At 46.7% G+C, this 26,150-nt stretch overlaps 1 protein-coding gene across 7 annotated transcripts in view; it reads right to left on the reverse strand.

Moving 5' to 3' along the window:
* The window catches only part of MICAL2 (microtubule associated monooxygenase, calponin and LIM domain containing 2), a 776,672-nt gene that overhangs the window by 16,710 nt on the left and 733,812 nt on the right, over positions 1-26,150 (reverse strand). For all 7 annotated transcript variants that reach the window (XM_069223592.1, XM_069223590.1, XM_069223591.1 and 4 more), the window contains one exon: positions 16,524-16,623. In XM_069223592.1, coding sequence (XP_069079693.1) covers positions 16,524-16,623 — 100 coding nt within the window. The remainder of the gene's footprint in view (positions 1-16,523; positions 16,624-26,150) is intronic.

The raw sequence follows: 26,150 nt of genomic DNA on the forward strand, positions 1-26,150 counted from the left end.
CTTTTTGCCTTTTGTTGATGCCAGTTATGATTGACAGTGTGCTGGGACCCTGCTAACTAGACCCCAGCACCAGTGTTCTTTCCCTAAACTGTACCTTTGTTCCCACAATTGGCACAGCCCTGGCAACCAGATAAGTCCCTTGTAAATGGTACCCGTGTTACCAAGGGCCCTGATGCCAGGGAAGGTCTCTAAGGGCTGCAGCATGTCTTATGCCATCCCAGAGACCCCTCACTCAGCACATACAGACTGCCTCACAGCTTGTGTGTGCTGGTGGGGAGAAAATGAGTAAGTCGACATGGCACTCCCCTCAGAGTGCCATGCCCACCTCACACTGCCTGTGGCATAGGTAAGTCACCCCTCTAGCAGGCCTTCCAGCCCTAAGACAGGGTGCACTATACCACAGGTGAGGGCATATGTGCGTGTCTAAGCAAAACCTTAGACATTGTAAGTACAGGGTAGCCATAAAGAGTATACGGTCTGGGAGTTTTTCAAACACGAACTCCACAGTTCCATAATGGCTACACTGAAATCTGGGAAGTTTGGTATCAAACTTCTCAGCACAATAAATGCACACTGATGCCAGTGTGGAACTTATTGCAAAATGCATCCAGAGGGCATCTTAGAGATGCCCCCTGAATACCAGTCTGACTCCTAGTGGTAGGCTGACCAGTTTCTGCCAGCCTGCCACAACCTGATGAGTTTCTGGTCACTCTGTGGCCAGGAACAAAGCTTGTACTGGGTGGAGGTGCCTCTCACCTCCCCCTGTAGGAACTGTAACACCTGGCGGTGAGCCTCAAGGGCTCATGCCTTTTGTTACAGCACCCCAGGGCATCCCAGCTAGTGGAGATGCCGGCCACTGCCCCCACTTTTGGCTGCAAGGCTGGAGGACATGAGGAAAACAAGGAGGAGTCACCCACAAGTCAGGACTGCCCCTAAGGTGCCCTGAGCTGAGCCCTGCCTTTGGAAATCCTCCATCTTGAGATTGGAGGATTCCCCCAATAGGATTAGGGATGTGGCCCCCTCCCCTCAAGGAGGAGGCATAAAGAGGGTGTAGCCACCCTGCAGGACAGTAGCCATTGGCTACTGCCCTCCTGACCTAAACACACCCCTAAATCTAGTATTTAGGGACGACCCAGAACCCAGGAAATCAGTTTCCTGCAACCTACACCAACAAGAAGGATTGCTGACCTGAAAGCTCTGCAGAGACGACGGAGATGACAACTGACTTGGCCCCAGCCCTACCGGCCTATCTCCAGACTCAAAGAACCTGCACAGCGATGCATCCAACAGGGACCAGCGACCTCTGAAGCCTCAGAAGACTGCCCTGAACCGAAGGACCAAGAAACTCCAGAGAACAGAAGCACTGTTCACCTACAGCAACATTTTTGCAACTTTGAAGCAACTTTTAAAGAACTCACTCTTCCTGCCGGAAGCGCAAGACTTCACCCTCTGCACCCGACACCCCCGGCTCGAGCTCCAGAGAACCAACACTGCAGAGAGGACTCCCAGGCGACTGCGACCTCGTGAGTAACCTAAGACTACCCCCCCCAGCACCCCCACAGCGATGCCTGCAGGGAGGATCCAGAGCCTCCCCCTGACCGCGACTGCCTGGAACAAAGAACCCGACGCCTGGACCAAGAACTGCACCCCCAGGACCGAAAGGAACCGAACTCCAGTGCATGGTGAGGGTGCGAGTTATAGTTTCTTGAGATAAATATAACTATAATTGGTGAATTTCTATGACTTTATGTGTAAAATCTGAACCTATCTATAACATAACCTAGATTTTTTTAGTGAATTTGTAAGGTTTTTGTAATACTATTTCCTAACTATAACCTCCCTGTGACCTTTGATTTTTTCAGTAATTTTTTAGGGGTTTTTAACGTAAAGTAATACTCAATTACCATAAATTAATCCAACCATTGCCAGGCCCTGAGGCCAATCCCCCACATGCATCCTGCGGCCATGCCCTCAAATGACCCTTACATGCAGCCAACCCCACACCACACACAACTTTCACCGATGCATGATGGGGGGGTTGGGCACAGGGTCTGGCCACCCCACAAAGGCAACCAACCTGGGAAAGAGGCATGCAGCCCGCCTCCTCAGGCCGATTTCAGCCCGAGGATCACACCTTCTGAAGCACGTCACATAATTTTAGGGGAGGGGGTACATGGCCTCCCTCCCTGGGCCAATTTCAGCCTCACATCTTCCAGGGCCCAGCCATACTGTTAAGGGAAAGAGGTGCAGGCAGCCCTACTCCCCTAGCCAATTTGGCCCCCGAGACCCCATCTCCCATCTCACAATACCCTCCAATTTTTTTTTATGTGGAGGGGGCATGCAGTCCCGGTCTCCAGGCCATTAGTGGTCCCAGGGACCCCATGCCCCGGTGCCTGTTCAATTTATGTGGGAGGGGGACTCCTCCTATGCTAATTACTGAAGGGGGCAGCACAACCCTCTCCCTGGGGCTGATTTCAGCCCTGGAGGACTTATTGCCTATAACCTACTTATAAAGGGTGGGTGCCCTGGATTCCACCCACGGGAGCCACTTTACCACTTTTTGGGGGCCTCAGGGGAACCCCAATGCCCCCCATGGCCTCAAGCTAGAGACAGCATTGCTCATGTCCTCACAGAGCAGCTAAAAATGCTTGTGGGTAGGAGAAATATTTTCATCTGTTTCCCTGCCTGCTTCAGTGCGGGCAGAGAAACAGATGTAAAGCCAACTCCCAGCGGGAGGGAGAATTTTTCATGCTCCCACCCACTGGAAGCAGACTTCGTGTTTGCTCTCACTTAGCTTGAGCTTTGACATTGCTCTGAGAGTAAGCATAGGTTTCTCTGCCCGTGCCAGTGAGGTCAAGAAAACTGCTTTGCCCCGGAGATGGGCACCCTTGGACATAGCAGGAGCTGGTCATGAGGATAGGTTCCCCAGGAAGCATGTTTATTTTTTAAATTTTAACTTTGATCCGCAGATCCACTGACAGTTAAAAGAAAACATTTTTGGCCCCTGGCAGGTTCCCTGCGAAATGCCACCATCAAGCTAAGCGGGTCAGGGCATTCCTACCCTGCCCCCTTAACTTTGATTTTAAAGATTATTTATTGGGATCCCCCTGAGCCTGAGTTCCAAGATGATTGCCACTACTTCCTGGCGAAATGGTGGCAGACAATCAGATCTAACCTGAGATCTGTGTAGATCCATGGAGGTTTCGCAAAAATCTTTTTTCTCTAATAATCTCAAAACTAATGAATGGATTTACACCAAATCACGAAAAGATCTTTCTGGACCAAGATCTAGCTTTCTGGCAAATTTGGTGTAATTCTGTTCAGCACTTCGGTTGAAGTGGTAGAGAAAATCCTGTGGGACACTGCATGGGAAAAACACATTTTGGGGCCCTCTTTTTCGCAGCCCCACTTGACGAGTGACCCAAAACTTTCAAGCCAGCAGGTGGAGTGAGTGGCAAACTAGTTTAAATTTTTTTTGAAGATTTTTCAAACGCCGCCAAAACTATCAGCGAAACAAAAAATGCTTTTCCTATGCAAACTAGGTCCTAACTATAACTACCTACTGGTGACTGCCAATAGGTAATATAAATAAATATATCCATATCTATCTATCTATCTATCTACATATGTATGTATATATATATATATATATATATATATATATATATTCACTTAAAAAACAAAGGTTACATTGGCATTATATTAATTTAAAAAACATAGAAATTCACTTAAAAAAACAAAGGTTACAAGAACATTATAGTGAGGCTCACATTTTAAATGCACCAAACCTTAGAAATTCACATGTTATAGTTAGAGTTATCTTAAGTAACTGTAACTGGTGGCCTAAGGTAACTATAACTAGCGCCCCTGCCATGCACAGTTTTTTCATCAAAAATGTACTGAAAATGCTACATTGATGTTAGCAATGATGTTATCAAAGATGTCACGAGTGCTGTAATTTGTGGGGTAACAAGCAGTGCATGGCAAAGGTGAGAGCTATAGTTACCTTAGGGCATGAGTTTTTTGTTTTCTAAGTGAATTTCTATGTTTTTTCATTCTATTTCCTAACTATGACGTCCCTGTAACCTTTGTCTTTTTCAGTTAATTTCTAAAACTTTTTTTAATGTAAAGTAATTTTCATTACTACACATTAATCCGTGCACACCAATGGTTGGCCAAAGGGCCCATGGCCAACTCCTAGAACCACCCAATCCCAAGCTGCTCATGGACTTTGATCCACAGGGTATGAGTGTGTCAATGGGTATTTGTGTCTCTCAGTGGGTACATGTGTGTGTCAGAATATCTGTGAGTGGGTGTATGAGTGACTGAGTATGTGTATGTTAGAAATGGGGTCTTTGGTTGGCAGACAGGTTACCCCCTGCCCAAGGAAGGACCCTCACTCTAGTCAGGGTAAAAAAGAAGCACCCTCAGCTAACACCCGCTCCCCCCCTTGGTAGCTTGGCATGAGCAGGCAGGCTTAACTTCAGAGTGCTAGGTGTAAAGTATTTGTACCAAAACACACAGTAACTTAATGAAAATAGTACAAAATGACATAACACAGGTTTAAAAAAATTGAGAATATTTATCTAAACGAAACAAGACCAAAACAACAAAAATCCACCATATACAAGTCAAGTTATAAATTAAAATGCAAAAAGAGTCTTCATGTTCTTTTAAACAAAATGCTGTTAGCGTGAAAATGTACCTGGGTCGCGTCAAAATAACCCGCACTGGTGAGTGTGCGTCAAAAAAGGTAAGTGGTGCGTTGATTTCTCACCCACAAGAGAGGTCATGTGTCATTTCTCCTTCTCTAGTCTGATCTGCGTCCGTCGTTTCTTTCCCCGCAGGAGAGAGATGCGTTGATCCGGACAAAGCACCTCGGGTCCGGCCAAGCTTGCGTTGATTTTCCACACCCAGCGATGTTGCATTGTTGCAGCCTCTGCCAGCGATGCCAAGCGTCTTTCTCCACCCGCGTGCATCGATTTCACAGCCGCATTGCAAGTGCTGCGTCGATTTCAGCCACGGAGCCGGCGGCTCGTTGTTTCTTTAGCCGCTCTCGGAGTTTGCGTCAGATATTTCCCCGCACGGCGATCTGTGGTTGGATTTCCAACCTTGGTCCACCAGCTTCACCTGTCAAGGCCCCAGGAACTGAATAGGGCACCACTTGGCAGGGGAGTGGTTTCAGCAGAGGCTCCAGGTGCTGGCAGAGAGAAGTCTTTGCTGTCCCTGAGACTTCAACAACAGGACGTAAGCTCAGTTTCAAGCCCTTGGAGAGTTCTTCACAAGCAGGAAGGCACACAAAGTCTAGTCTTTGTCCTCTTGCACAGGCAGAAGCAGCAACTGCAGGATAGCTTCACAAAGCACAGTCACAGGCAGGGTAGCTCCTCTTCCTCAGCTCTTCACCTCTTCTTCAGGCAGAGGTTCCTTTGGCTTCCAGACGTGATCTAAAGTCTGTGGTTTTGGGTGCCCTTCTTATAACCATTTTGCTAGGCTTACTTCAAAGAAAAGTCTCTTGTGTTTGTGAAATGCTGCCTTGCCCAGGCCAGGCCCCAGACACACACCAGGGGGTTGGAGACTGCATTGAGTGAGGGCAGGCGCAGCCCGTCAGGCCTGACTGACCACTCCTCCCCTCCCTTCTAGCACAGATGGCTCATCAGGATATGCAGGCTACACCCCAGCTCCCTTTGTGTCACTGTCTAGAGAGAGATGCAAATAGCCCAACTTTCAAAATGACCCATGCTGGGAATCCAAAAACAGGCAGAGTCACAGAATGGTTTGCGCAAGAAAATTCTCCCTTTGTAAAAGTGGCATTTTCAAACACACAATCTCAAAATCAACGTTACTAAAAGATGTATTTTTAAATTATGGGATCAGAGACCCCAAATTCCACATGTCTATCTGCTCCCAAAGGGAATCTACACTTTAATCATATTTAAAGGCAGCCCCCATGTTAACCTATGAGAGGGATAGGCCTTGCAACAGTGAAAACCTAATTTAGCAGTATTTCACTGTTAGGACATATAAAACACATTACCATATGTCCTACCTTAAACATACACTGCACCGTGCCCATGGGGCTACTTAGGGCCTACCTTAGGGGTGTCTTAAATGTAAGAAAAGGGACAGTTTAGGCTTGGCAAGTGGTTACACTTGCCAAGTCGAATTGGCAGTTCAAAACTTCACACACAGGCACTGCAGTGGCAGGTCTGAGCCATGTTTACAGAGCTTCTATTGTGGGTTGCACAAGCAGTGCTGCAGGCCCACTAGTAGCATTTGATTTACAGGCCCTGGGCACCTCTAGTGCACTGTACTAGGGACTTACAGGTAAATCAAATATGCCAGTCATGGATTAACCAATTACATATACATTTTGTATAGGATCACTTGAACTTTAGCACCGGTTAGCAGTGGTAAGGTGCTCCAAGTAACAAAAATAGCAAAACCAGAGTCCAGCAATCATCAACACCCTGGGAAACAGAGGCAAAAAGTTAAGGGAGACCACACCAAGGATGAAAAGTATAACATGTGTCCCCCCCAGCTGAAAGTGGGGAGCAACTACCTAACCTCATGGGAGTTCTCATCACTAAGGCGGAAGAATCTGGACAGACCATCAGCATTGGCGTGTTCTGTACCAGGGCGGTGTTCCACTGTAAAGTCCATCCCCTGTAGGGAAATGGATCACCTCAACAGTTTTGGATTCTCACCACTCATCTGCATGAACCATCCGAGGGGCCTGTGGTCGGTCTGAGTCCAGAAGTGAGTCCCAAACAAGTAGGGTCTTAGCTTCTTTAGTGCCCAGACCACAGCAAACGCTTTACGTTCTATGGCACCTACGTTCCCTGGGAAGTAACCTCCTGCTAATGAAGGCTACGGGTTGATCTAGGCCCTCTTCATTAAGCTGTGAGAGTAATGCTCCAATACCATGATCTGAGGTGTCTGTTTGCACAACAAACTCCTTGGAGTAGTCAGGTGCCTTCAGCACAGGTGCTGCGCACATGGCAGCCTTCAGGGCAGCAAAAGCGGTCTGGCAAGCCTCTGTCCAGATCACCTTCCTTGGTTGTTTCTTAGAGGTCAACTCAGTCACGGGGGTCACAATGGTACCACACCCCTTGACAAACCTCCTGTAATAGCCAGTGAGGCCTAAAAAGGCCCTCACCTCAGTCTGGGTCTTGGGAGGCTCCCATGCCAGAATGGTGTTAATTCCTGGCTGTAGGGGTTCCCCCTGGTGGTACAGGTGTTGCAGATGTTCCTCCCATGTGCAACTAAACACAGCATTGTCATCCAGGTAAGCAGCAGTGAACTCATCCAGCCCAGCCAACACCTGGTTGACCAACCTCTGGAAGGTGGCTGGGGCATTCTTCATCTCAAACGGCATCACTTTAAATTGAAAGTGCCCATCTGGGGTAGAAAATGCTGACCTCTCCTTGCCCCCCTCAGTTAAGGCAATCTGCTAGTAACCAGAGGTTAAATCAAACGTACTGAGGTACTTGGCAGCTCCCAACCGGTCAATGAGCTCATCAGTTCGGGGGATGGAATGTACGTCAGTCTTGCTGACTGCATTGAGTCCCTGGTAGTCCACACAGAACCTGAGTTCTGGAGTGGCACCAGGAGCACCAGCCTTGGGGACCAATACCACTGGGCTGGCCCAAGGATTGCTGGAATGCTCAATAACCCCTAGGGTTAATATTTTGGATACTTCATCCTTAGTGCAAGCCCTGGCCCTATCAGTCACCCTGTAAACTTTCTGTTTAATGGGTGGACTGTCCCCAGTGTCTACATCATGTATGCACAAGTGTGTGACCCCTGGAATCGGGGAAAACAGTGAGGCGAACCGTCCCAACACCTGGCAACAGTCCATCTGCTGCTCTTCAGTCAGGGGGGGGGAGAGAATCATTCCCTCCACAGACCCAGCTTTCTCTCCCGCAGACAGGAGGTCAGGAAGAGGCTTAACTCTCCTCCTCCACCCCATCATCTGTCGCAAGGAGCATGGACGGTTCAGTCCACTCAAAGTGTGGCTTGAGGCGGTTGACATGCAGGACCTTTAAAGGGTTGCTCGGAGACTGCAAGTCCACCAGGTAGGTGACTTCATTCTTGCACTCTACCACCTCAAATGGGCCAATCCACTTGTCCTGGAGTGCCCTAGGCTCCACTTGTGCCATCACCCACACTTTTTGTCCAGGTTGAAACTCGACCAGAGTGGCATTCTGATAATACCAGCGTTTCATGTCCTTCTGGCTTGCTTCCAGGTTCTCCTGTGCGAGACTCCTCAAGCGGGCAGTCTGGTTTCTCAGAGCCAGAATGTAACTGAATACATCCTGGGGGGTTTACTAGGAGCTTTTTCCATAGCCTCCTTGACCAGACTTAAAGGTCCCCTCACAGGGTGCAATAAATCAGCTTAAAGGGACTAAACCCAAGTCCCTTTTGAGGCACTTCCCTGTAAGCGAACAGAAGGCATGGCAAGAAGTCATCCCACTTCCACCTCAAGGGCTCTGACAGGCCCATAATCATGCCTTTCAAGGTGCGGTTGAATCTCTCAACCAGACCATTACTTTGGGGGGGGTGAACTTGTAGGTTATCCCACACTCCTTCCACAGAGACTTCAAAAACATGCTTATGAAGTTGGTAGCCCTATCAGATACCACTTCCCTGGGGAAACCCAGGTGGGTAAAAAACCTCATCAGAGCACGACCCAGCACAGGGGAAGTGATTGACCTCAGAGGAATTGCTTCTGGGTATCAGATGGCAGGGTCCACCAAAACCAGGATGAACCTGTTGCCCATGGCTGTCTTGGGATCCAAAGGCCCCACAATGTCAATCCCTACCCTCTCAAAGAGATTATTGACAACAGGTAAAGGTTGGAGGGGAGCCTTACATTCCCCCCGCGCTTGCCACTTGCCTGACAAGTTTGGCAAGACCTGCAATGTGCATCTGAGTACCTGAGCATTAGAGGCCAGTAAAAGTGGGTGACAAGCCTCTCAAAAGTCTTGTCCTGCCCCAAATGTCCAGCTGAAGGTACATCATGAGCCAACCCCAGTAGGAAGACCCTGAAGCACTGGGGTACCACCAGCACAAGGGCTGACCCAGGCTCAGGAACCTTAGACTCACTATCCAGAAGGTCATCTTCCCATAGATCAGGTGAGATCCTGGCTCCTTGCCAGCTGCCTGGTCTGCAGCCTGCTGCCGCAAACCCTCCCGAGTAGGGCATGTCTTTTGTGTTGCACAGAATGCTTCCCTGGTGGGCCCCCCTTCCTGCTGCCAATGCAACAGCTCAGGGACCTTCCTCAGTTCGGCCACTTGTTCCGCTGTAGGCTCCTGGGTGTCACCCTCAGGCTGTGCCTCCTCTCGGACCGTGGGAACTCCTGGGGCCGGTTTCCCGCGCCCCCTGCCCTTCCTCTTTTTGGCAGTCCCCTGGGCTACTGTTTCAGGCTCTAGGGGCTCTTGACCACCCTGACAGGCTGCCATTGACATGGTGGATACGCATACCCACTCTGGAAGACACAACATTTCCAAGTGTGACCTGTGTTCCACCTCCTTCCAAGGGGAATCTTCCAGTTCATTGCCAAGCAAACAATCTACAGGCATGGTTGGACTCACAGCTACTTTCAAGGAACCTGAGACCCCTCCATTTAAAGGGAACCTGCGCCACTCTGCACAGGCATTCTGAGTTGTCCACTGCAACTACTTGGTGAAGTACCAGGAGATCAATCTGCTCTTAAGACACCAGGTGACTCCTCACTGTAGTCACACTGGCTCCTGTGTCTCTTAGAGCCTCCATCCTCTGTCCATTGATGGTCACCCACTGCCTGTACTTTTTAGTGTTTTCAGGCATGAGGGTTCTCTGGACCATCTCACTGTACCCTAGTGAGACAAGGGTAATCTCAGCTGGCTCCCACCCACCTGAACCAACTCCTCCCCAAGCACTACACTAGCCAAACCCTAGGACGGCGTACCAGTTGGTGTCAGTGTACTCTTGGGGCATTTGGGGTCCCCCCTCACATGACCCACCTGGTCACATGCATAACACTTACATGGGGGTCCCTCTGCGACTGGCTTCATTTGGAGAACCATGGCTCCTTCTCACCGGCGGGCTGGGAATCCTTACCCTGGGAATCAGTTTGGGGCCCTTAAAAGAAATTCCCCCTGTTTACCTGTGCCCTCCCTTTCTTCTGAGAGGGACCCTGCCCACCCTTGGCATAGTCTCCCGCATACCTCTTGAGGACCCTGGTGCTCTCCTTGTGGTCCGCTTCCTGGGATCAGTCAGCTTGCTGTCAATTACGTGCTGGCGCAGCTCTGGAAAACATAAACTGTACACGTGCTTCCAAGCAATCAAATTGTAAAGCTCCTCATACGTTGTTACCTTACTGCCCTTCACCCAATCATCCAGTGACCTGCAGAATGAATCAACACACTCCAACCATTTTTGGGATTCCTTCTTCTTATAGAACCTAAACTTGTCCTTATACTGCTCAGGGGTGAGATCACATCTTGTGAGTAGGCCACCCTTCATGCTAGAGTAAGTGAGCCCCTGAGAATCCCCTAAGGATGTCAGAGTATCCTTCCCCTCTACCTCAAAGTGCTTCCACAGTCCCTCCCCCCAATGAGCTTTAGGGACCAGATTCATGTGGAGAGCAGGCTCATACCCCTTGTACCACAAGTATATGTCATCCTCCCTCTTGCAATCCTTCACTAGGTCTTTTGGGATGTGTACCCTTCTCTCAGGCTGCACTGTGCTGTTGCTGCCACCCTCTTTAGTGGACTGGCTCCTCTGATCTAGCTCCCTCAAGCTAAGGTAATGAGCCAGTAGTATCTTATTTTCCTCAATGGACATCCTTCTGTCCTCCTTCTCCATCTTGAGTTTGAGCTTCTCCAGCTTCAAATGGTACTCTCTCTCTGCCTGTTTCTCCTGTAACTCTTCAGGGGTCAGACCCTTGTATGACACACTGCTACCTGCCCCGGAGACTCTCTCCCTGGACATAACAGGCCCACCCACTACATCATTGTGAGTGACTTGCACCCCTTCCTCCCCTTCTTGCTCCTCCTCTGTGTCCCCGTCAGCTTGTTTGGCTGTCACCCAGGCCGTCAGCACCTTTTGCAGCTCCTCCTTCTTGGATGAGCTCTTAATGGGACAGGCAAAATCCTTACAGAACTGCTTCAACTGAGCAACTGTGTAGCTCTCCAATTTCTCTATGTCAAAAGGAGCTCCATCTGATGCATCTCCAGATTGAGACATGATGAAGAGTTAAAAAAGTGCAAGGTTCCAAAGGCAGAAAAACAAATTCCCAAATGAAGTTTAAAAAAAAAAAAACAATCAAGGGATCAGCAAGAAGTAGAACAAAAAGAAGTCCCAAAGAGAAAAGCAAAAATGACAAGACAAGTAGTATGTGGTCACGTAGTGGTCTGAACTCAAAACCCCCTGTCTAAGCAAGGACCCTCACTCTATTCAGGGTAAAAAAGTATCACCCTCAGCTAACCCCCGCTCACCGCCTTGGAGCTTGGTACGAGCAGGCAGGCTTATCTTAGGAGTGCTAGGTGCAAAGTATTTGTAGCAACACACAGTAACTTAATGAAAGCACTACAAAATGACAAAATGAAAAATAGAGAATACAAACAAGACCAAAACGACAAAAATCCACCATGCACAAGTCAAGTTACAAATTAAAATGCAAAAAGAGTGTTCAGGTTCTTTTAAACACAACGCTAACGCGGTTAGCGTGAAAATTTACCTGGGTCGCGTCAAAATAACCCGCCCGGGTGAATGAGCGTCGAAAAAGTTAAGCAGTGTGTCCATGTTTCACCCGCAAGCGAGGTCGTGCGTAGTTTCTCCTTCTCCGGTCCGATCGGTGTGCATTGTTTCTTTCCCCGCAGGAGAGAAATGCATTGATCTGGACAAATCACCTTGGGTCCGGGCAGGCTTGCGTTGATTTTCCGCGCCCAGCGATGTTGCAGCCTCCGACAGCGATGCCGAGCATCATTTCTGCAGCCGCGTGCGTCAATTTCACAGCCGTGCTGCAAGCAATGCTTCAATTTCAGCCGTGGAGCCGGCAGCGCATCGTTTCTTTAGCTGCTCTCAGAGGTTGCATCGGAAATTTCCCTGCATGCGATCTATGCGTGGATTTCCAACCTTGGTCCACCAGCTTCACCTGTCTAGGCAACATGAAATGGACAGGGCACCACTCGGCAGGGCAGGGGTCTCAGCAGAGGCTCCAGGTGCTGGCAGAGAGAAGTCTTTGCTGTCCCTGAGACTTCAACAACAGGAGGCAAGCTCAGTTTCAAGCCCTCTGAGAGTTCTTCACAAGCAAGAAGGGACACAAAGTCCAGTCTTTGTTCTCTTTCACAGGCAGAAGCAGCAACTGCAGGATAGCCGCACAAAGCACAGTCACAGGCAGAACAGCTCAGCTCTTCAGCTGTTCTCAAGGCAGAGGTTCCTCTTGGTTTCCAGAAGTGATCTAAAGTCTGTGGTTTTGGGTGCCCTTCTTAAACCTATTTTGCCCTTTGAAGCAGGCTAACAGCGTACAAGTGTCTTTCTGGGTCTATGAGTGACTGAGTGAGTCTGACAGAGCGTGCATTAGTGTGTGAGCAAGTGTGTCCCGAGACACCCATTAATAATCTCCATGAAGTCAGAGCACCTCTACCCTGACCCGTTCTATTATTTTCAGCCTCTAATACCATCCTCTTGGACCGTGCCCCAGTTCATAAAATGGCAGCCGCAACTTTCTGCACAGGTTGAGGGCAGCCAATCACACAACTTCATCTGTCTCGTGGAGCCACGAAGCTCCACGCAGGAGTCACGACGGATCTGTGTCCCAATATATACAAATTTGTTTTATGCTTACTAAATAGAAAACCACTTAAAGTATTCACATCAAATCACAAAAAAGTAATTTTCTGGACTAGGCTCTAGCGTTCTGCCAAATTTGGTGTCATTCCATCCACTGGTTTGGGCGATATCGCAGTTTAAAATCCTTATGGAAAAATGAATGGGGAAAAAGCATTTTGGGACCACCACTTTTTTCTCAGCCCCCGCTTGATCAATCACCCAGAAATATTCCAGACAGCAGTTCACATGATCGTCCCATTTTTTGGAAAATGTCTTGAAGATTTGTCAACCAGCACCAAGGATATAGGCAAGTAAAAAAAAATATTTTCTTCATAAACTAGGTCCTAACTATAACTAGGATATGGATATATATATATGTGTGTGTGTGTGTGTGTGTATATATATATATATATATATATATATATATATATATATATATATATATCAGTAACAGCATTCATGAAATTCTTCACGAACGACCGCAGTAGTACAAGCGTTAACGTGATCTCATAGTTAGGTCAAGTGTTGAAACTATTTAAACCTAACATGCAAAAAAACAAAAACAGCTAAAATTCACTTGTTCATTAGTTGTAATTTACTGAGCCAACTATAACTTGCACCCTGCCATGCATTGCGTACTATCTCACATATTACATGTTAAATGATATAACTGATGACATCACTGATGACATCTCAAATGATGTAAACACTCAATAATGACTAAAAATATATATTCATAAAGTATGAAAAGAAAAGGAAGTGGCAAAGTAAAGTGTTCACCCACTACCACAGGCCCTAAAATTCACTTCTTTTTAGGCAAATGGGAAAATGATCACACAGAATGCCTTTACACACCTTCCAGTTCAAGAAAGCTAATGGGTGAAGTAGGCTAGCCCATCATCCAACTCTGTTTGCTGCAGTGTGCAGAAGCATAGTGAGAATGACAAATGAATGTGTAGGCGGATGCAAATGGGTGAAACAAAGCAACTGTAAGCCTGTATATAAGTATAGCTGGCAAGACAGCTAAGGACACCCCTCTGGCTTGTTACTGTCCCACTTGCTTACTAATGGTATTAGCATTGACTTCCTATTCCCAGAGTGGGACTGAGCTAGAAAGAAATTATGATACATCATATTATGAACCAAAATGTTCTGACACTTTCTTCTTCCAGCCTCATTTTTTTCTTGCCACGTCTATCATCTGTATCTTTTAAAATTGCATTGTAATATGTCAAGGGTGACTACCTCAATGCAGGCCATAATGGACACAATCCCCAGTATTGAACATTTCACCACGTAGGAAATACTGATTTCAGGTGTATTACTGTAATTTGCTCAATTGAAGCAAAATAAGACTACACCAATCAGAAGACATTAGGCTATTACATAAAGCTCAAAGACAGGCAATAGTGTCTGTAATGCCTTGGAGGGAGGTGGTCACCATAAATTGCCCCTTGCACCTTTGTTTATAGCTACTTCATAATGCTTTCTTCCACTCCCAGAGACACTTAGGGACAAATATACAAAGCTGTCACGCACCGCAGCATAGCAACCAAAGTTGCTGCACTTCATGAGAGAGAGCACCACAGCAGAATATCTAATAAGATCTAATGTTCCTGCTTTCTTTCCTAGAGCTATCGCACAATCAGACTGCCTAGCATCACACACAATCATTAGTGCAATGTCTAATACAGGATGTTTATTATGGGTTTTTGTACTGGAAGCTTCCAGTAAAAAATACTATGTATAGACAAACATTAAAGTTTCCCAGTTTGAATTCGTGCTGCATGGTACAGCACACATGCAAAATCAGAACTGTTTCGAGATGTTAAAATATTTTTCCTCTTTAACACCTCAAAGAAGCATTACTTTTGGAGCAAAGCTCGGTCTTCTCTCTGCTGTGAAATGTGGCTAAACAGATTGACGAACTGTGGACATGCAACAACGGATGTCTTTGGTGAAAAGCAAGCCTTCAGTAATGGGAAGAAAAGGGATGGGAGGAGGAAAACAAGGGGTCAGAGTGGGGTTGAGAGTAACAACATGGAGATGAATGTGAGGGTGGAAGGGGCCACGCAACAAGAAGGACAGAATTGGCGGGGAAAGCAATGACACAGGAAGGTGGTGGGTGTAACGTGTCGTGTGGGCTACCTATGGCCCGAGAGAAATAAATGCATGTACACTCAGTTGCTGGTCTAAGGGGAAAACTGGGTCAGCGCAGCCCCAGCTTTATTACATAAACTCGGTTCCGCGTTACATCCGGACACGCGGAACTGGATACAAATAAAAGGAGAGTCCGGGTGGCTCTCTACAGTGGGGAGAGTCATTTCAAGCAACAATGCAGGAGGTGGCAAACAATGGAATAGGAAGGGCCATGTGACAACTCAGGAGTGGCTGGGTGAAAGGAACAATGTGTGGAGAGACAGGGGGAGACAGCCTGCAAACACACACAATCCTATGGAGTGCTGCTAGCAAGAGAAAAAATGTAGCTCCAAAAACAGGAGCAGTGGAAGGTGACGAGGCACCAAAGCAGTACTTAAGCTATGCTTCAGGGAAGGGACAACGCTTGAAGAGGAAGTGATGTTGGGTCACATTGACTAAAGAGAAGCAAGGAAATGAGAGTGATGACAGCCAACCGATTCTAGCAATGGGCGGGCTCTAAGGGAATATTTTTAGTAAAATGGTTGTTGAGATAAAATTGCCTTTTCAGTTTTGGGATTAACAGAAATTCAATCTACAACTGAAGTAGTCGATATCAAATATTAGATTCTAGTTCTAGACTTTTAAAATATGCATGATGAATGCCTCTGCAGTGCAGTTATAAACGATTAATATCGGTGGGGATTATTTGCTTAGTTTTTAGGGTCGAGCCTGAGTTGCATGCGCTCGCGTATGCGTATCGCAGCAAGACGCTTTTGTATTTAGAAAAGGGCTTGGAGCCCTGTCAACTTCACGTCAGTGTCTTTCATTGGTTCGTGGGCTTGCCTAATAAAATCCGCTTGCTTTCATTAGTCGAAGGCACGCATACGTCATGCCTTTTCCGGTGGCTAGCTCTCCTCAAGCACAGCGACCAAGTACAGAAAACATGCGAGGCTCGCTGTTTTCCATTGGGCTCGTGGACTTCTTTTTCTCTAATTTACGAGTGCTTTACATAGTTAATTTCACTTTTTCGGGTTATGTACATAAATGCACTTTTGCCCGAGAGGTGAAAAGTCGGGTTAGGAGTTTACAACGCGATCAGCTCTGCTAACATGAGCAAACGCGAGACCCGTTGCATTGTAAATGCTTGTTAGTTGTGAAGTAAACCCAGCTGGATTTCGCTATGCGGCTGGTCTGCAAGCCTCAGTGAGATTGTATAGCAACACTCTGAATGAGTATTTGAAGTTGCTGGATTAGTAAACATTGCAATAGATTGCACGTGGGAGTCACTTTCAGCATCCAAAGAAACCCTCACCCTGCACAATTCCAACCTGCACTTGTTTTTCGCAAACCTTTGATAAAATCATACAAACTGGCTACTTCTCGCAAGTGTCATGAAAATATATGAATTTGCTGCTTTGTGTGGTCCCTTTCGCCAACAGGATTCAATAAAGTTAATAAAACGGAGTTTCAAATCTAATGCTCAGAGTGTATGCAAGACTTGAACAATCATCCCACCGGCTAGCACAATAATGAAATCTGTACATAAACAGTAAACGGTTTGTCTTACATGATCAAGAGTTCGGACTCATAACGATCCAATTTATTTTTTTCCATGACAAGCTTGAACCACTCCTGTAAGAGCTGGGCTTCATCCTGTGCGCATGAACCTGTTTAGAAAATAAAACATAGGAAGAAATGGGTGATTTTATTCATGACAAGTGCCCTCCCTCCCCCTGCAGACAGTGAATGGTTGAGAAAGTGACATGCGATACATAGACACATTAGCTGGAAACGAGAGTGGGGTGTTTTACTGAAAGCTTGATTAGCACTGCTGTTTGCCAAACACCAGCACCTGTTTCCGGTGTAACACATCAACATCAGCAACTTGTGGAGGTAAAAAGGAAATCATTGCACTATATGCATGCTTCGAACGATACCAAGTGAAATTCTGATGTTTAATAAAACACTTTTTATGGAAAAGAGTGTGTAAGACACTTTAAACACTATGATGTCTGCTAGTTTCTAGCATTCTCAAAACAGAAAACATTTACAACCTAAGTCATCTCTTTGCGGTCGTCTATGTTGCTCAATACTTTAAAAATGCAATATGGATGTTTTTATATATTTCTATCATCTGTGTTTCTGATCTTCAAAAGACATACCTCACTCAGGGCTGTTGATGCCAAAATATTTCTTTTGTTGTTAATTAAAAGTTGTGACGAATAACTAACACCTCAGGCCTTATTTAGAAATGTTAATAATAATAATAATAATAATAATAATAATAATAATAATAATAATAATAACAATAATAATAAACTGATTTGTATTCCGCATAGGTGCTTTGCAAGAAGTTTCCCGCGATAAGGATTTTCTCCCCGAATTCAGAACCAGAGACCACCAAGGGGCTCAGTTAAATACGTCTTAAGAACCAAGTTTTCAAATTCTTCCAAAAAGATGGCTCAGAGGTTTCCTGCCTGAGTGAGAGGGTGAGAGAATTCCACATGTTGGCGGGAAAAACGCCGAAAGAACAACCACAGCTACGCGCCTTTTCATAGATGAGGATGCAAGCCAGCGAGGCCCCAGATGATCTCAAATTTCTGCTAGGGATGTATCGTTTGATTAGTGGGTGCATCTAGTGTGGTCCTTTGTGATTGAGAATTCTGTGGCAGTAGCACATGGTTGTAAAGGAGACCCTTTCCTTTAGAGAAAGCTAGTGCAATTGCGCCAAGGCAGGGGCCATATGGGTAAGTCTTGGTATATCTAGCTGCAGACCAGCTGTCACAATCTGCACAAGCTGGAGTCTTGTCAGACGAGACTGACAGACCCCCAAATATAGAACATTGCAATAGTCCAGTCTGGAAAGCACTAGTGATTGGATTACAGTCTTCCTAGTAGCTTCTATTAAAATCCCAAGACATTGACCAGCAAGGCTAGTGATTTGATTGTCAAATGAAAGCCTTGAGTCAAGCCAAATACCTAGGTTCTTGACTTTTTCTTTAGCTACAAGTAGAAGCCCCAGCAAATCCGGCCACCATGCCGAGGATCAGATCGAAGGCTACTTGCCGAGGATGAGGACCTCAGTTTTCCCAGCATTCAGCTTCAGGAAGCTGACGTTTTTCCACACAGTGACTTCTGACAGGCAAGATCTTAGAAGAGCTGCTGTGTGGTCAACATCCTCTGAAAGAGTGATAATCAGCTGTGTATCATCGGCATACAAAATGATGTTAAATTTGTAATGCTCAATGATATCGCCTGGGGGCATGTAGGAAAGTAGCCTCTTTCTAGCTAGGTTACCCCTATTTTTTGCCCGTTTGTCAGTGTGTTTGATTGCGTCTACTGGGATCCTGCTAACCAGGACCAGAGTATTTTTGCTCTCTCCTGTAAATTGTACCTTTTCCTCCACACATTTGGCATCCCAGATGTAAGTCCCTAGTATATGGTACCTAGGTACCCATAGCATTTGGGTTCCAGGGGATCCCTATGGGCTGCAGCAGTTATTCTGCCACCCATAGGGAGCCCATGCAAAGTGCTCTGAAGGCCAGCCATTGCAGCCTGTGTGAAACAGGTGCATGCACCCGTTTTCACTGCAGGTCACTACACCAGGTCACTGTAAGTCGCCCCTATGGTAGGCCTTCTCAGCCCACAGGGTAAGGTGCAGGTACCTGTGTGTGAGGGCATCCCTTCACTAGCAGAGGTGCCCCCACAAATTCTAGATCTATTGTCCTGGACTTTGTGAGTGCGGGGACGCCATTTTACATTTGCACTGGATATAGGTCACTGCCTATGCCCAGCTACATAATGGTAACTCTGAACCTGGGCATGTTTGGTATCAAATATGTTGGAATCATACCCCAATACTGTTGCAAGTATTGGAAGTACAATTCCATGCACTCTGGGGGCTCCATAGAGGTCCCCCAGCATTGCTACCACATCTTACAGGGTTTTTTGGGCAGCCCAGCTGCTGCCACCCCTCAGACCGGTTTCTGCACTCCTGCTGCTTGATCTGATCAAGCCCAGGAAGCTAGAACAAACAACTTCCTGTGGGAGAGGGAGGTAACACTCTCTCCCTTTGGAAATAGGTGTGACTGGCTTGGGAGGGGTAGCCTCCCCATGCCAAAGTTTGCTTTGAAGGGCACATTTGGTGCCCTCCATACATAAACCAGTCCAAACCAGTTCAGGGAACCCCAGTCCCTGTGCTGGCACAAAACTGTACAATGGAAAGGGGAGTGGCCACTCCCCTGTCCATCACCACCCCAGGGATGGTGCTCAGAGCTCCTCCAGAGGGTCAGTGGGTTCTGCCATCTTGTTTCCAAAGTTGGCAGGGAACTCTGGGAGCATCTGAGTGGCCAGGCCAGGCAGGTGATGTCAGAACCCCCTGCTTACCTGGTTAGGAGGCCAACCCCCCTTTCAGGGCTATTTAGGGTTTCTCTCTTGGGTGGGTCCTCAGAGTCGGCTTGCAAGATTCCACCAGGACTCCTTCTGCAACCTCCACTTTGGCTTCTGGCCCACTGGCACAGTGACTGGATCCTCCAGGAACCGACAAACGCTGCTACAAGGAAGAAGACTCTTTTGCAACTTTGTTTCAATATCTCCTGCCAGCTTTGCAACATTTCCCCAGCCGTGCATCCTCAGAAGAATGGAACTCTTCAGCCTGCACAAAAAGAAGAAGGAATCTCCCTTGGAGTGAAGGAGTCACGCCCCTGCAACCGCAGGCACCTACAACAAGCACCGACCGGTAGTGTGGATCTCCCCTCATCTTGAACTGCATGGATCCTGCATCATGGGTGGTGGGCTGGAGTAGTCTTCTTGGTGCTCTCTGCCAGCTGTCCAACTTTGGTGGAGGTAATCCTTTGCCTTCCCATGCAGCACAGAACCCCCGTGAACCACGTCTCTTGCAGCTGCCAAGGATTGTTTGCATCGCCTCCAAGGGATCTTCAGGGGACATGTAGCTTCAGCCCTCAGCACTCCATCCTGCAAAGCACAGCCTCCTATGTGGTTCTCCTGTGGTGTGGAATCCTCTTTTGTATTGCTGTGTGGGCTTCTTCTGCGACTCCTGTGTCCCCGTCCTAAGAGACTCCTGTGGCTGCTGCCTCTGCTCCTGTAGACTCCCTGTGATGCTGAGGGTCCCCTGCGACTCCCCCTCCTGGGTTGAGTTCTCCTGGGCCTTGCTGGTCCCTCGCAGCACTGCTTTTCCACTAACTGCGAGTTTGCTTTTGCCAAGGCTTGTTGGAAAAAGTTCTGCACCGACACCCATCTGCAATCTTCCTTCTAGCACTAGAACTCTTCTACAGCTCCTAGGATGCAGTGCTGACCTGTTCTTCATCACTGTCGACCAACTCCTGCAAGTTAAGCTGTGTGGGTAGTAGCTCCTACTCCTCCTGGACTCCACTGTGACTCTTGGACTTGGTCCTCTCTCCCCACAGGTCTTCTTTCTTCTGCTGGTTTTCTTGCAGTCTTGTCTGGGTGTCTTCTTTTTCTTCTTTTCTTCCTTTGGGTGGTTTGGGGAAAGTCCAGTGATTTACTCCTGCATTCCTGGTCGCAGGGGTGCACTGTGTTACTTACCTCTGTGGTTTTCTAGTACTCCCAGCTCCCCTCTACATATTTTACTTACCTAGGTGGGGGTACCTTGCTCGCATTCCATTTTTTTAGTATAGGGTTTGTGCCACCCTGGGGTCACTATTGGTTATTGCTATTTGCACTGTTTTCTAACCTTTTCTATGCCTATTTCTGATTGCTACTGTATATATTTAGTGTATTACTTACATCCTAACAGTGAGTTACCCTTCTAGTATTTTGTGGTGATTTGCTCCAAAAATGAAGTACCTTTATTTTTGTACAACTGAGTGTTTTTTTTCATGTGTGTATGTGCTGTGTGACTACAGCTGAATTGCATGAGCTTTGCATGTCTCATAGATAGGCGGAGTTGATGTTGACACACGATCAAGAGAGGTAAGTCATTTCACTATTGTGAAGCGTTCACGGGACGAGTCATGGCACATAGTTCTAATATGCCTGTGGTACTCCTGAAAGGCCACAGAGTAAATAGCTTTATCAATAGGATCACATTTTCTATGCCAAGCCCGTTCGAGATGCTTACAGTTTTTTTTCAGGACAGATAACTCCTAACTGAACCAGGCCGCCAAAGGTTTTATTCTCCTAATAGTAGACTGGACCTGCAGTGCAACCTGGTCCAAAGCCCCTTTTATCCAATCTACCAGTTGTGAATTAGCTGTGCCTACAAAATCCACCAAGACAGGACATCTTGCTTCTAGAGCTTGGTTAAAGGTGAAAGAAGTCACCTTGGCACATTTTCTAGGTTTGACTGGTTGACCAGGGGCTGGTAAAAGTAGCCATGTTCAAATGGAAATATGAAAAAGGAGTGCAAAATTATCTGTCCAAGGGAGGGCAAGAGGGGATCCACCCTCTAAATTGGCTAAGTTGGAAAAAATAGGATCCAAAGTATGTCCTAGTTTATCTGTAGTGGCGTGAACCAACTGTACAACATGTAGAGTGTCGAAGTCCGCCATCAATGCGGCTGCCGCTCGGCACTCACATCCTCATAATGGAGACTGAGGTCTAAAATGACTGAGAAGTTCGAGTACCTCAGGACATAGGCCAGTAAGGCATCTGCTAAAGATACTGAAAATTCTGTAGCCAAGCCCAGCGGGCGATATATCAGAAGCCCTGCTAACGAGAAGTTACTTAATAGCGCAAGAGAAAAGAGCATAGCCATGCTGCCCTCAATAGTTACCTCTGAAAAAGTGCAGAAGATTGTTTAAAAATAATTTCGATCCCACGCCCCCTCTGCAATGGTCTATCCTGCTGGGTTCAGACGGGCTTGCCTTAGGTGCGACTTTGGCGCCCAAGTGACATGGCCACTGCGCAGCTGACATAGCTAAATAGCCCGCCTCAAGAAGGGGCGTGGCTATGTCAAGTGAGCACCAGAGCCAGGGAGGGCCAACTAAAAACAAACTGAAGCCCATCAGCTCCGCTCCCTCCTGGAAGGCTTCCCTACCAGGCAGAAGATACTGATGAAAACAAAGTGAACAGAAATAAGGTGCAAACGTTAAAACATAAATTGAATAAAAAGGCAGGTAGTCCACCTAAGATGGCTCCAAGGTGATGGAGCCAGGCAACTCCAAGCGCGCTCCAGTGCTTTACAAGGAAATGAAAGGGATGTCACCACAGCAACACTGTAGCCACAATCTGCTGTTCCAAAGCTTCCTGCAGAAGCTAAATCCACAGCAGCCAAGCAGCTGACATAGCTAAATAGCCCACCTCAAGAAGGGGCGTGGCTATGAAAAGTGAGTGCTAAAACCGGGGCAACTAAAAACAAACTGGAGCCCAGCAGCTCTGCTTCTTCCTGAAAGGCTTCCCTACTAGGTAGGAGATACTGGCGAAAAACAAAGTGAACAGAACTAAAAGGTGCAAATGTTAAAACATAAACTGAATAAAAAGTCAGGGTAGCCCACCTAAGATGGATCCAAGGTGCTCTACAAGGAAAGGAGATCTATCTCTTAAATGTACAGGTTCCATCACATTTTGTACATCTCCAGACCAATCTCTCTTTTGGTTACCACTGCTGTAACCTTAGTGATGTAAATCAATGCATATTTTGCGATATTCACAAAACAATGCTTTAGCAATGTAGAAACAGCTGGGTTTATGAGATTGTTCACAATTCATATTTAAATCGAAATGCATATCTGATTGGCTGATACATTTTTATATTATCTTTGTTCACAAGCATCTGCTGTTGGTTCATAAATCTTATGATATTCAACCCTGGCTCAGAGGTAAGATGAGCACCCCTGGCTTAATGAAGGTGAAGATGGTACATCCCAAGCAGTGAAAAAACTCATCAGAAAAATACTCAAAATTAAGACACTGCATTCATGAAGCAGCACATGGCTAATGGTAATGGATGTGCCTGCGCCCATTTCCCAGATCGAAGACCATAGCCAGAAATTTGTGGTAAAAGGTGGACTGGGCATAGCTACCTCATGAATACAATATACATAAATCACAGAGACAGCACATGAGTTTGAGAATTGTTTTGAAGATAAATACTGGGCCAGTTCACATGGAACTCAGATCAGTAAGTAGATCTAATTCCATAATTTTTAGTTTGGCAGTTGTTTTCAGGAGAAATGCAGAAAATGACTGATAAACATATAACGATGCATGTCATTTCAGTATCGGAGTCTTATTGTGAATTCAATGAGGTAACCTGATTGGCATAAAACTCCAGAAATCCTGGATACTGACCATGGGTCAACAAAAATGACCTACAAGTCATGCTATCTCCGTGCCATGTATGTGCAGAAGGACCTCCACCTGAAGAGAGGTTTGAGGCGATTCTCAGGTGAGTGGAAAATGCCATTTGATCAAACGAAAACCCTTCTTTTGAACACATGAGTTACAAATTCAATGTTCATATCCTCGCTGCAATCCTAATCCATACAAATTCTCCAGTACAAGTGTGCACCGTCCACATGGCATGCATCTGCTCCCAGACTCTGTAACTACTGGTAAATGCTGGCAATGCATTCAGACATAAACACTTTTGATTTGCTTAGAAGATTGACCTAAATAACATTCACACAAATATTTTCAAAAATATAGGGCCTCATTATGAGTTTGGCGGGTGGTAGAGGCCGCCTGCCAAACTCTTCCCACCATCAGGCCGCCTGTGAGGCCTGCACCCCGCCAGCCCTATTAGGAGCTCACCACAGGGCCTTAACATTGCAGCGGGCTCCTAATGGAGCCAGCTGCAATGTGGCAGTGCACCATGTGCAGCAGCAACCATCGCGCATTCCACGGCCCGTAATTCAGACAGTGAAATGCGCCATGTGGCTGTGCACTGGGGGCCCTGCACTGCCCATGCAAGGTGCATGGGCAGTGCAGGGACACCCCGAGTCCCTCATTCCGCCAGCCCTTTCATGGTGGTGTAAACCGCCATGGACAGGCTGGCGGATGGGGACTCGTAATCCCTGGATTACAGCCACCAGGACTGCCAGGCTGCAGGCTGGTGGCAGCCTGGCGGTGTCAGCAGTTGGAACGTGGTGGCTCAGCCACGGTCATAATGTCGCAGTCAGACCGCCACTTTGGCGGTGGTCCGACCGCGACCGTAACCCTGGCGGTCTGGTGACCGCCAGGGTCATTATGAGGCCCAAAATGTGTCCAACTATGTTTGATCTTACAACGTTGTAGAGCATATTGGTAAAAAAGGTGCAAGAGAAGTTATATGATGATCCAAAAATTGTATTTCTTTTTAAGAATTCTCCAAAGAAATTTTTAAATACATTCAGCAAACTCTAGGAACTAAAGGCAAAGTGTTCGGCATGATGCACTGCAAAAGACAGTACCCTATGTCCTGAGGTTGCCTTGCATAAGAGCTGTAACTAGAGAATATTGAGGGCAAGTGGTAAAGTGAATGGCTAAAGACCATGCTCTGTTACCAGCACGGTTGCAGACCAAGGCTGAAGACCATGATCTATTTCTAGCAAGACTGCAGATCAGGCTGATGAACACTGAGGGCTGGAGTCCCGGGCATAAACCTGCAAAGGACTGGACAAGACAAAATATATAATTAGAAAGGCAAAGACATTTACTGTAAGTTATTTTTTGCTCATATGACCACAACGTATTGTATGTCATAAAGGAAATGAAATATTGTCAAAACAGGTTATTGCTTCAGTCCAAAACTGAAGCCCTAAAAAGCTATGAAATAAAACCGCCAATTCTTGCTCATAACCTCACTCATTAGATCATAAAAGTCGTCACTCATGATATCACCAACAGCTTGCCTAACAACATTATTGTAGCCAGAGTTATGAAATGCGATTTAAAGACCACAGTTTTCCAGACAGCTGGCAGGTTTCCTCGAAAAGATTACATTGAGCAAAAGGCTGCAATGTAAGTAATCATTAATAGATGGCTGCATATTTATTATATTACAGCTAATAATAACAGCATGTTCTTATACAGTATTTCGATTTGCATTTTTGCTCTTTCTAACCACTGTGTATGTTAGGCCTAATCATTATCATTATCCAGTTCAGTCTTCATGGTTTACTGGATGAAAGGCTGAAGTGTCCCTAGCAGGAAAAGAACCTGAATTCAGGTCAGGGCTGTAGGCAGCTAAAGAAAGCTGCTGTTTCAGGCTTCTTGTGCACCGGCATGCCCCGTGTGCAGTGTACACGGGACAGGCCTGAGCACAAGAGGCCTGAAATGGTAGCTTTACTGCCTATGCCCCTCTCCTGAATGTGCTCAATCTTGGATGCACTAAGCATGGTCGGGCCTGGATAACCATGCCCGACCCTGCTTGGGGCTTCCGAGATCGGGCGCTTTCAGGATTCCGCGGGTCACAGAACTATGCCTCCATGGAATTCCAAGAAGTTTTTATTTAACTCTGTGGAATTCCGCAGAGTGGAACTCCGTGAACTCTGCCCAGGCCTAGCTGGAAGGTGCCTTCTGCATGTCTGTAGTAGCACAGCCGTGGACCTCAGAGGCCCTGTGGCATTAGGGGACATTAGCGAACATGAAGCCATGAGTTGCCCACCATGTTCTTTCGTACAGGGCCGTTGTTGCTCTGACTCTGGGCAGACAATATTTTGCTATTTGTCAAAACCTGTTCTACAACCTGCCACTCATGGTCTGAGATGTTGTTAGATTCAGATGCTACTCTGGGATTTATATCAACTGGGCCAAGTCAGAGATAGTCCCCATCATGGCATGCACTGATCAAATTGATTTAGACTACCTGGTTTGGTGGGCATCAAATGAAGTCAAATACCTGTGTATAGTATTACACAAGGATAAGGGCCCAATCCTTTGGCTGAACTATGGTACATTGGTCAAACAACTGTCCACACAGGTGGAGAGCTGGATAAAACTTCTTCTGTTCCTCGTGGGAAGAACTGACATAATTAATTGATGGTCCTTCTAAGGTTGCTCTACCTCTTCATTAATATACCTATCACACTAACCAAACGCTTTTTCTCCATCTTAAGAGGACCACTGATCAGATTTCTTTGGGCGGGATGAGAGCCCCGATTGAGCCGGGACACAATTGTATTGCCCTATGAAAAAGGGGGCTTCAAAGTACCAGACATTGAGCTAAACTATTTAGAAGCACAGTGCCATTTTTCTCAGTACTGGTCCCACCCAGATGCAAGACTCCTTTATC

The sequence above is a fragment of the Pleurodeles waltl genome, chromosome 3_1, assembly GCF_031143425.1.
Source record: "Pleurodeles waltl isolate 20211129_DDA chromosome 3_1, aPleWal1.hap1.20221129, whole genome shotgun sequence".
NCBI lineage: Eukaryota > Metazoa > Chordata > Amphibia > Caudata > Salamandridae > Pleurodeles > Pleurodeles waltl.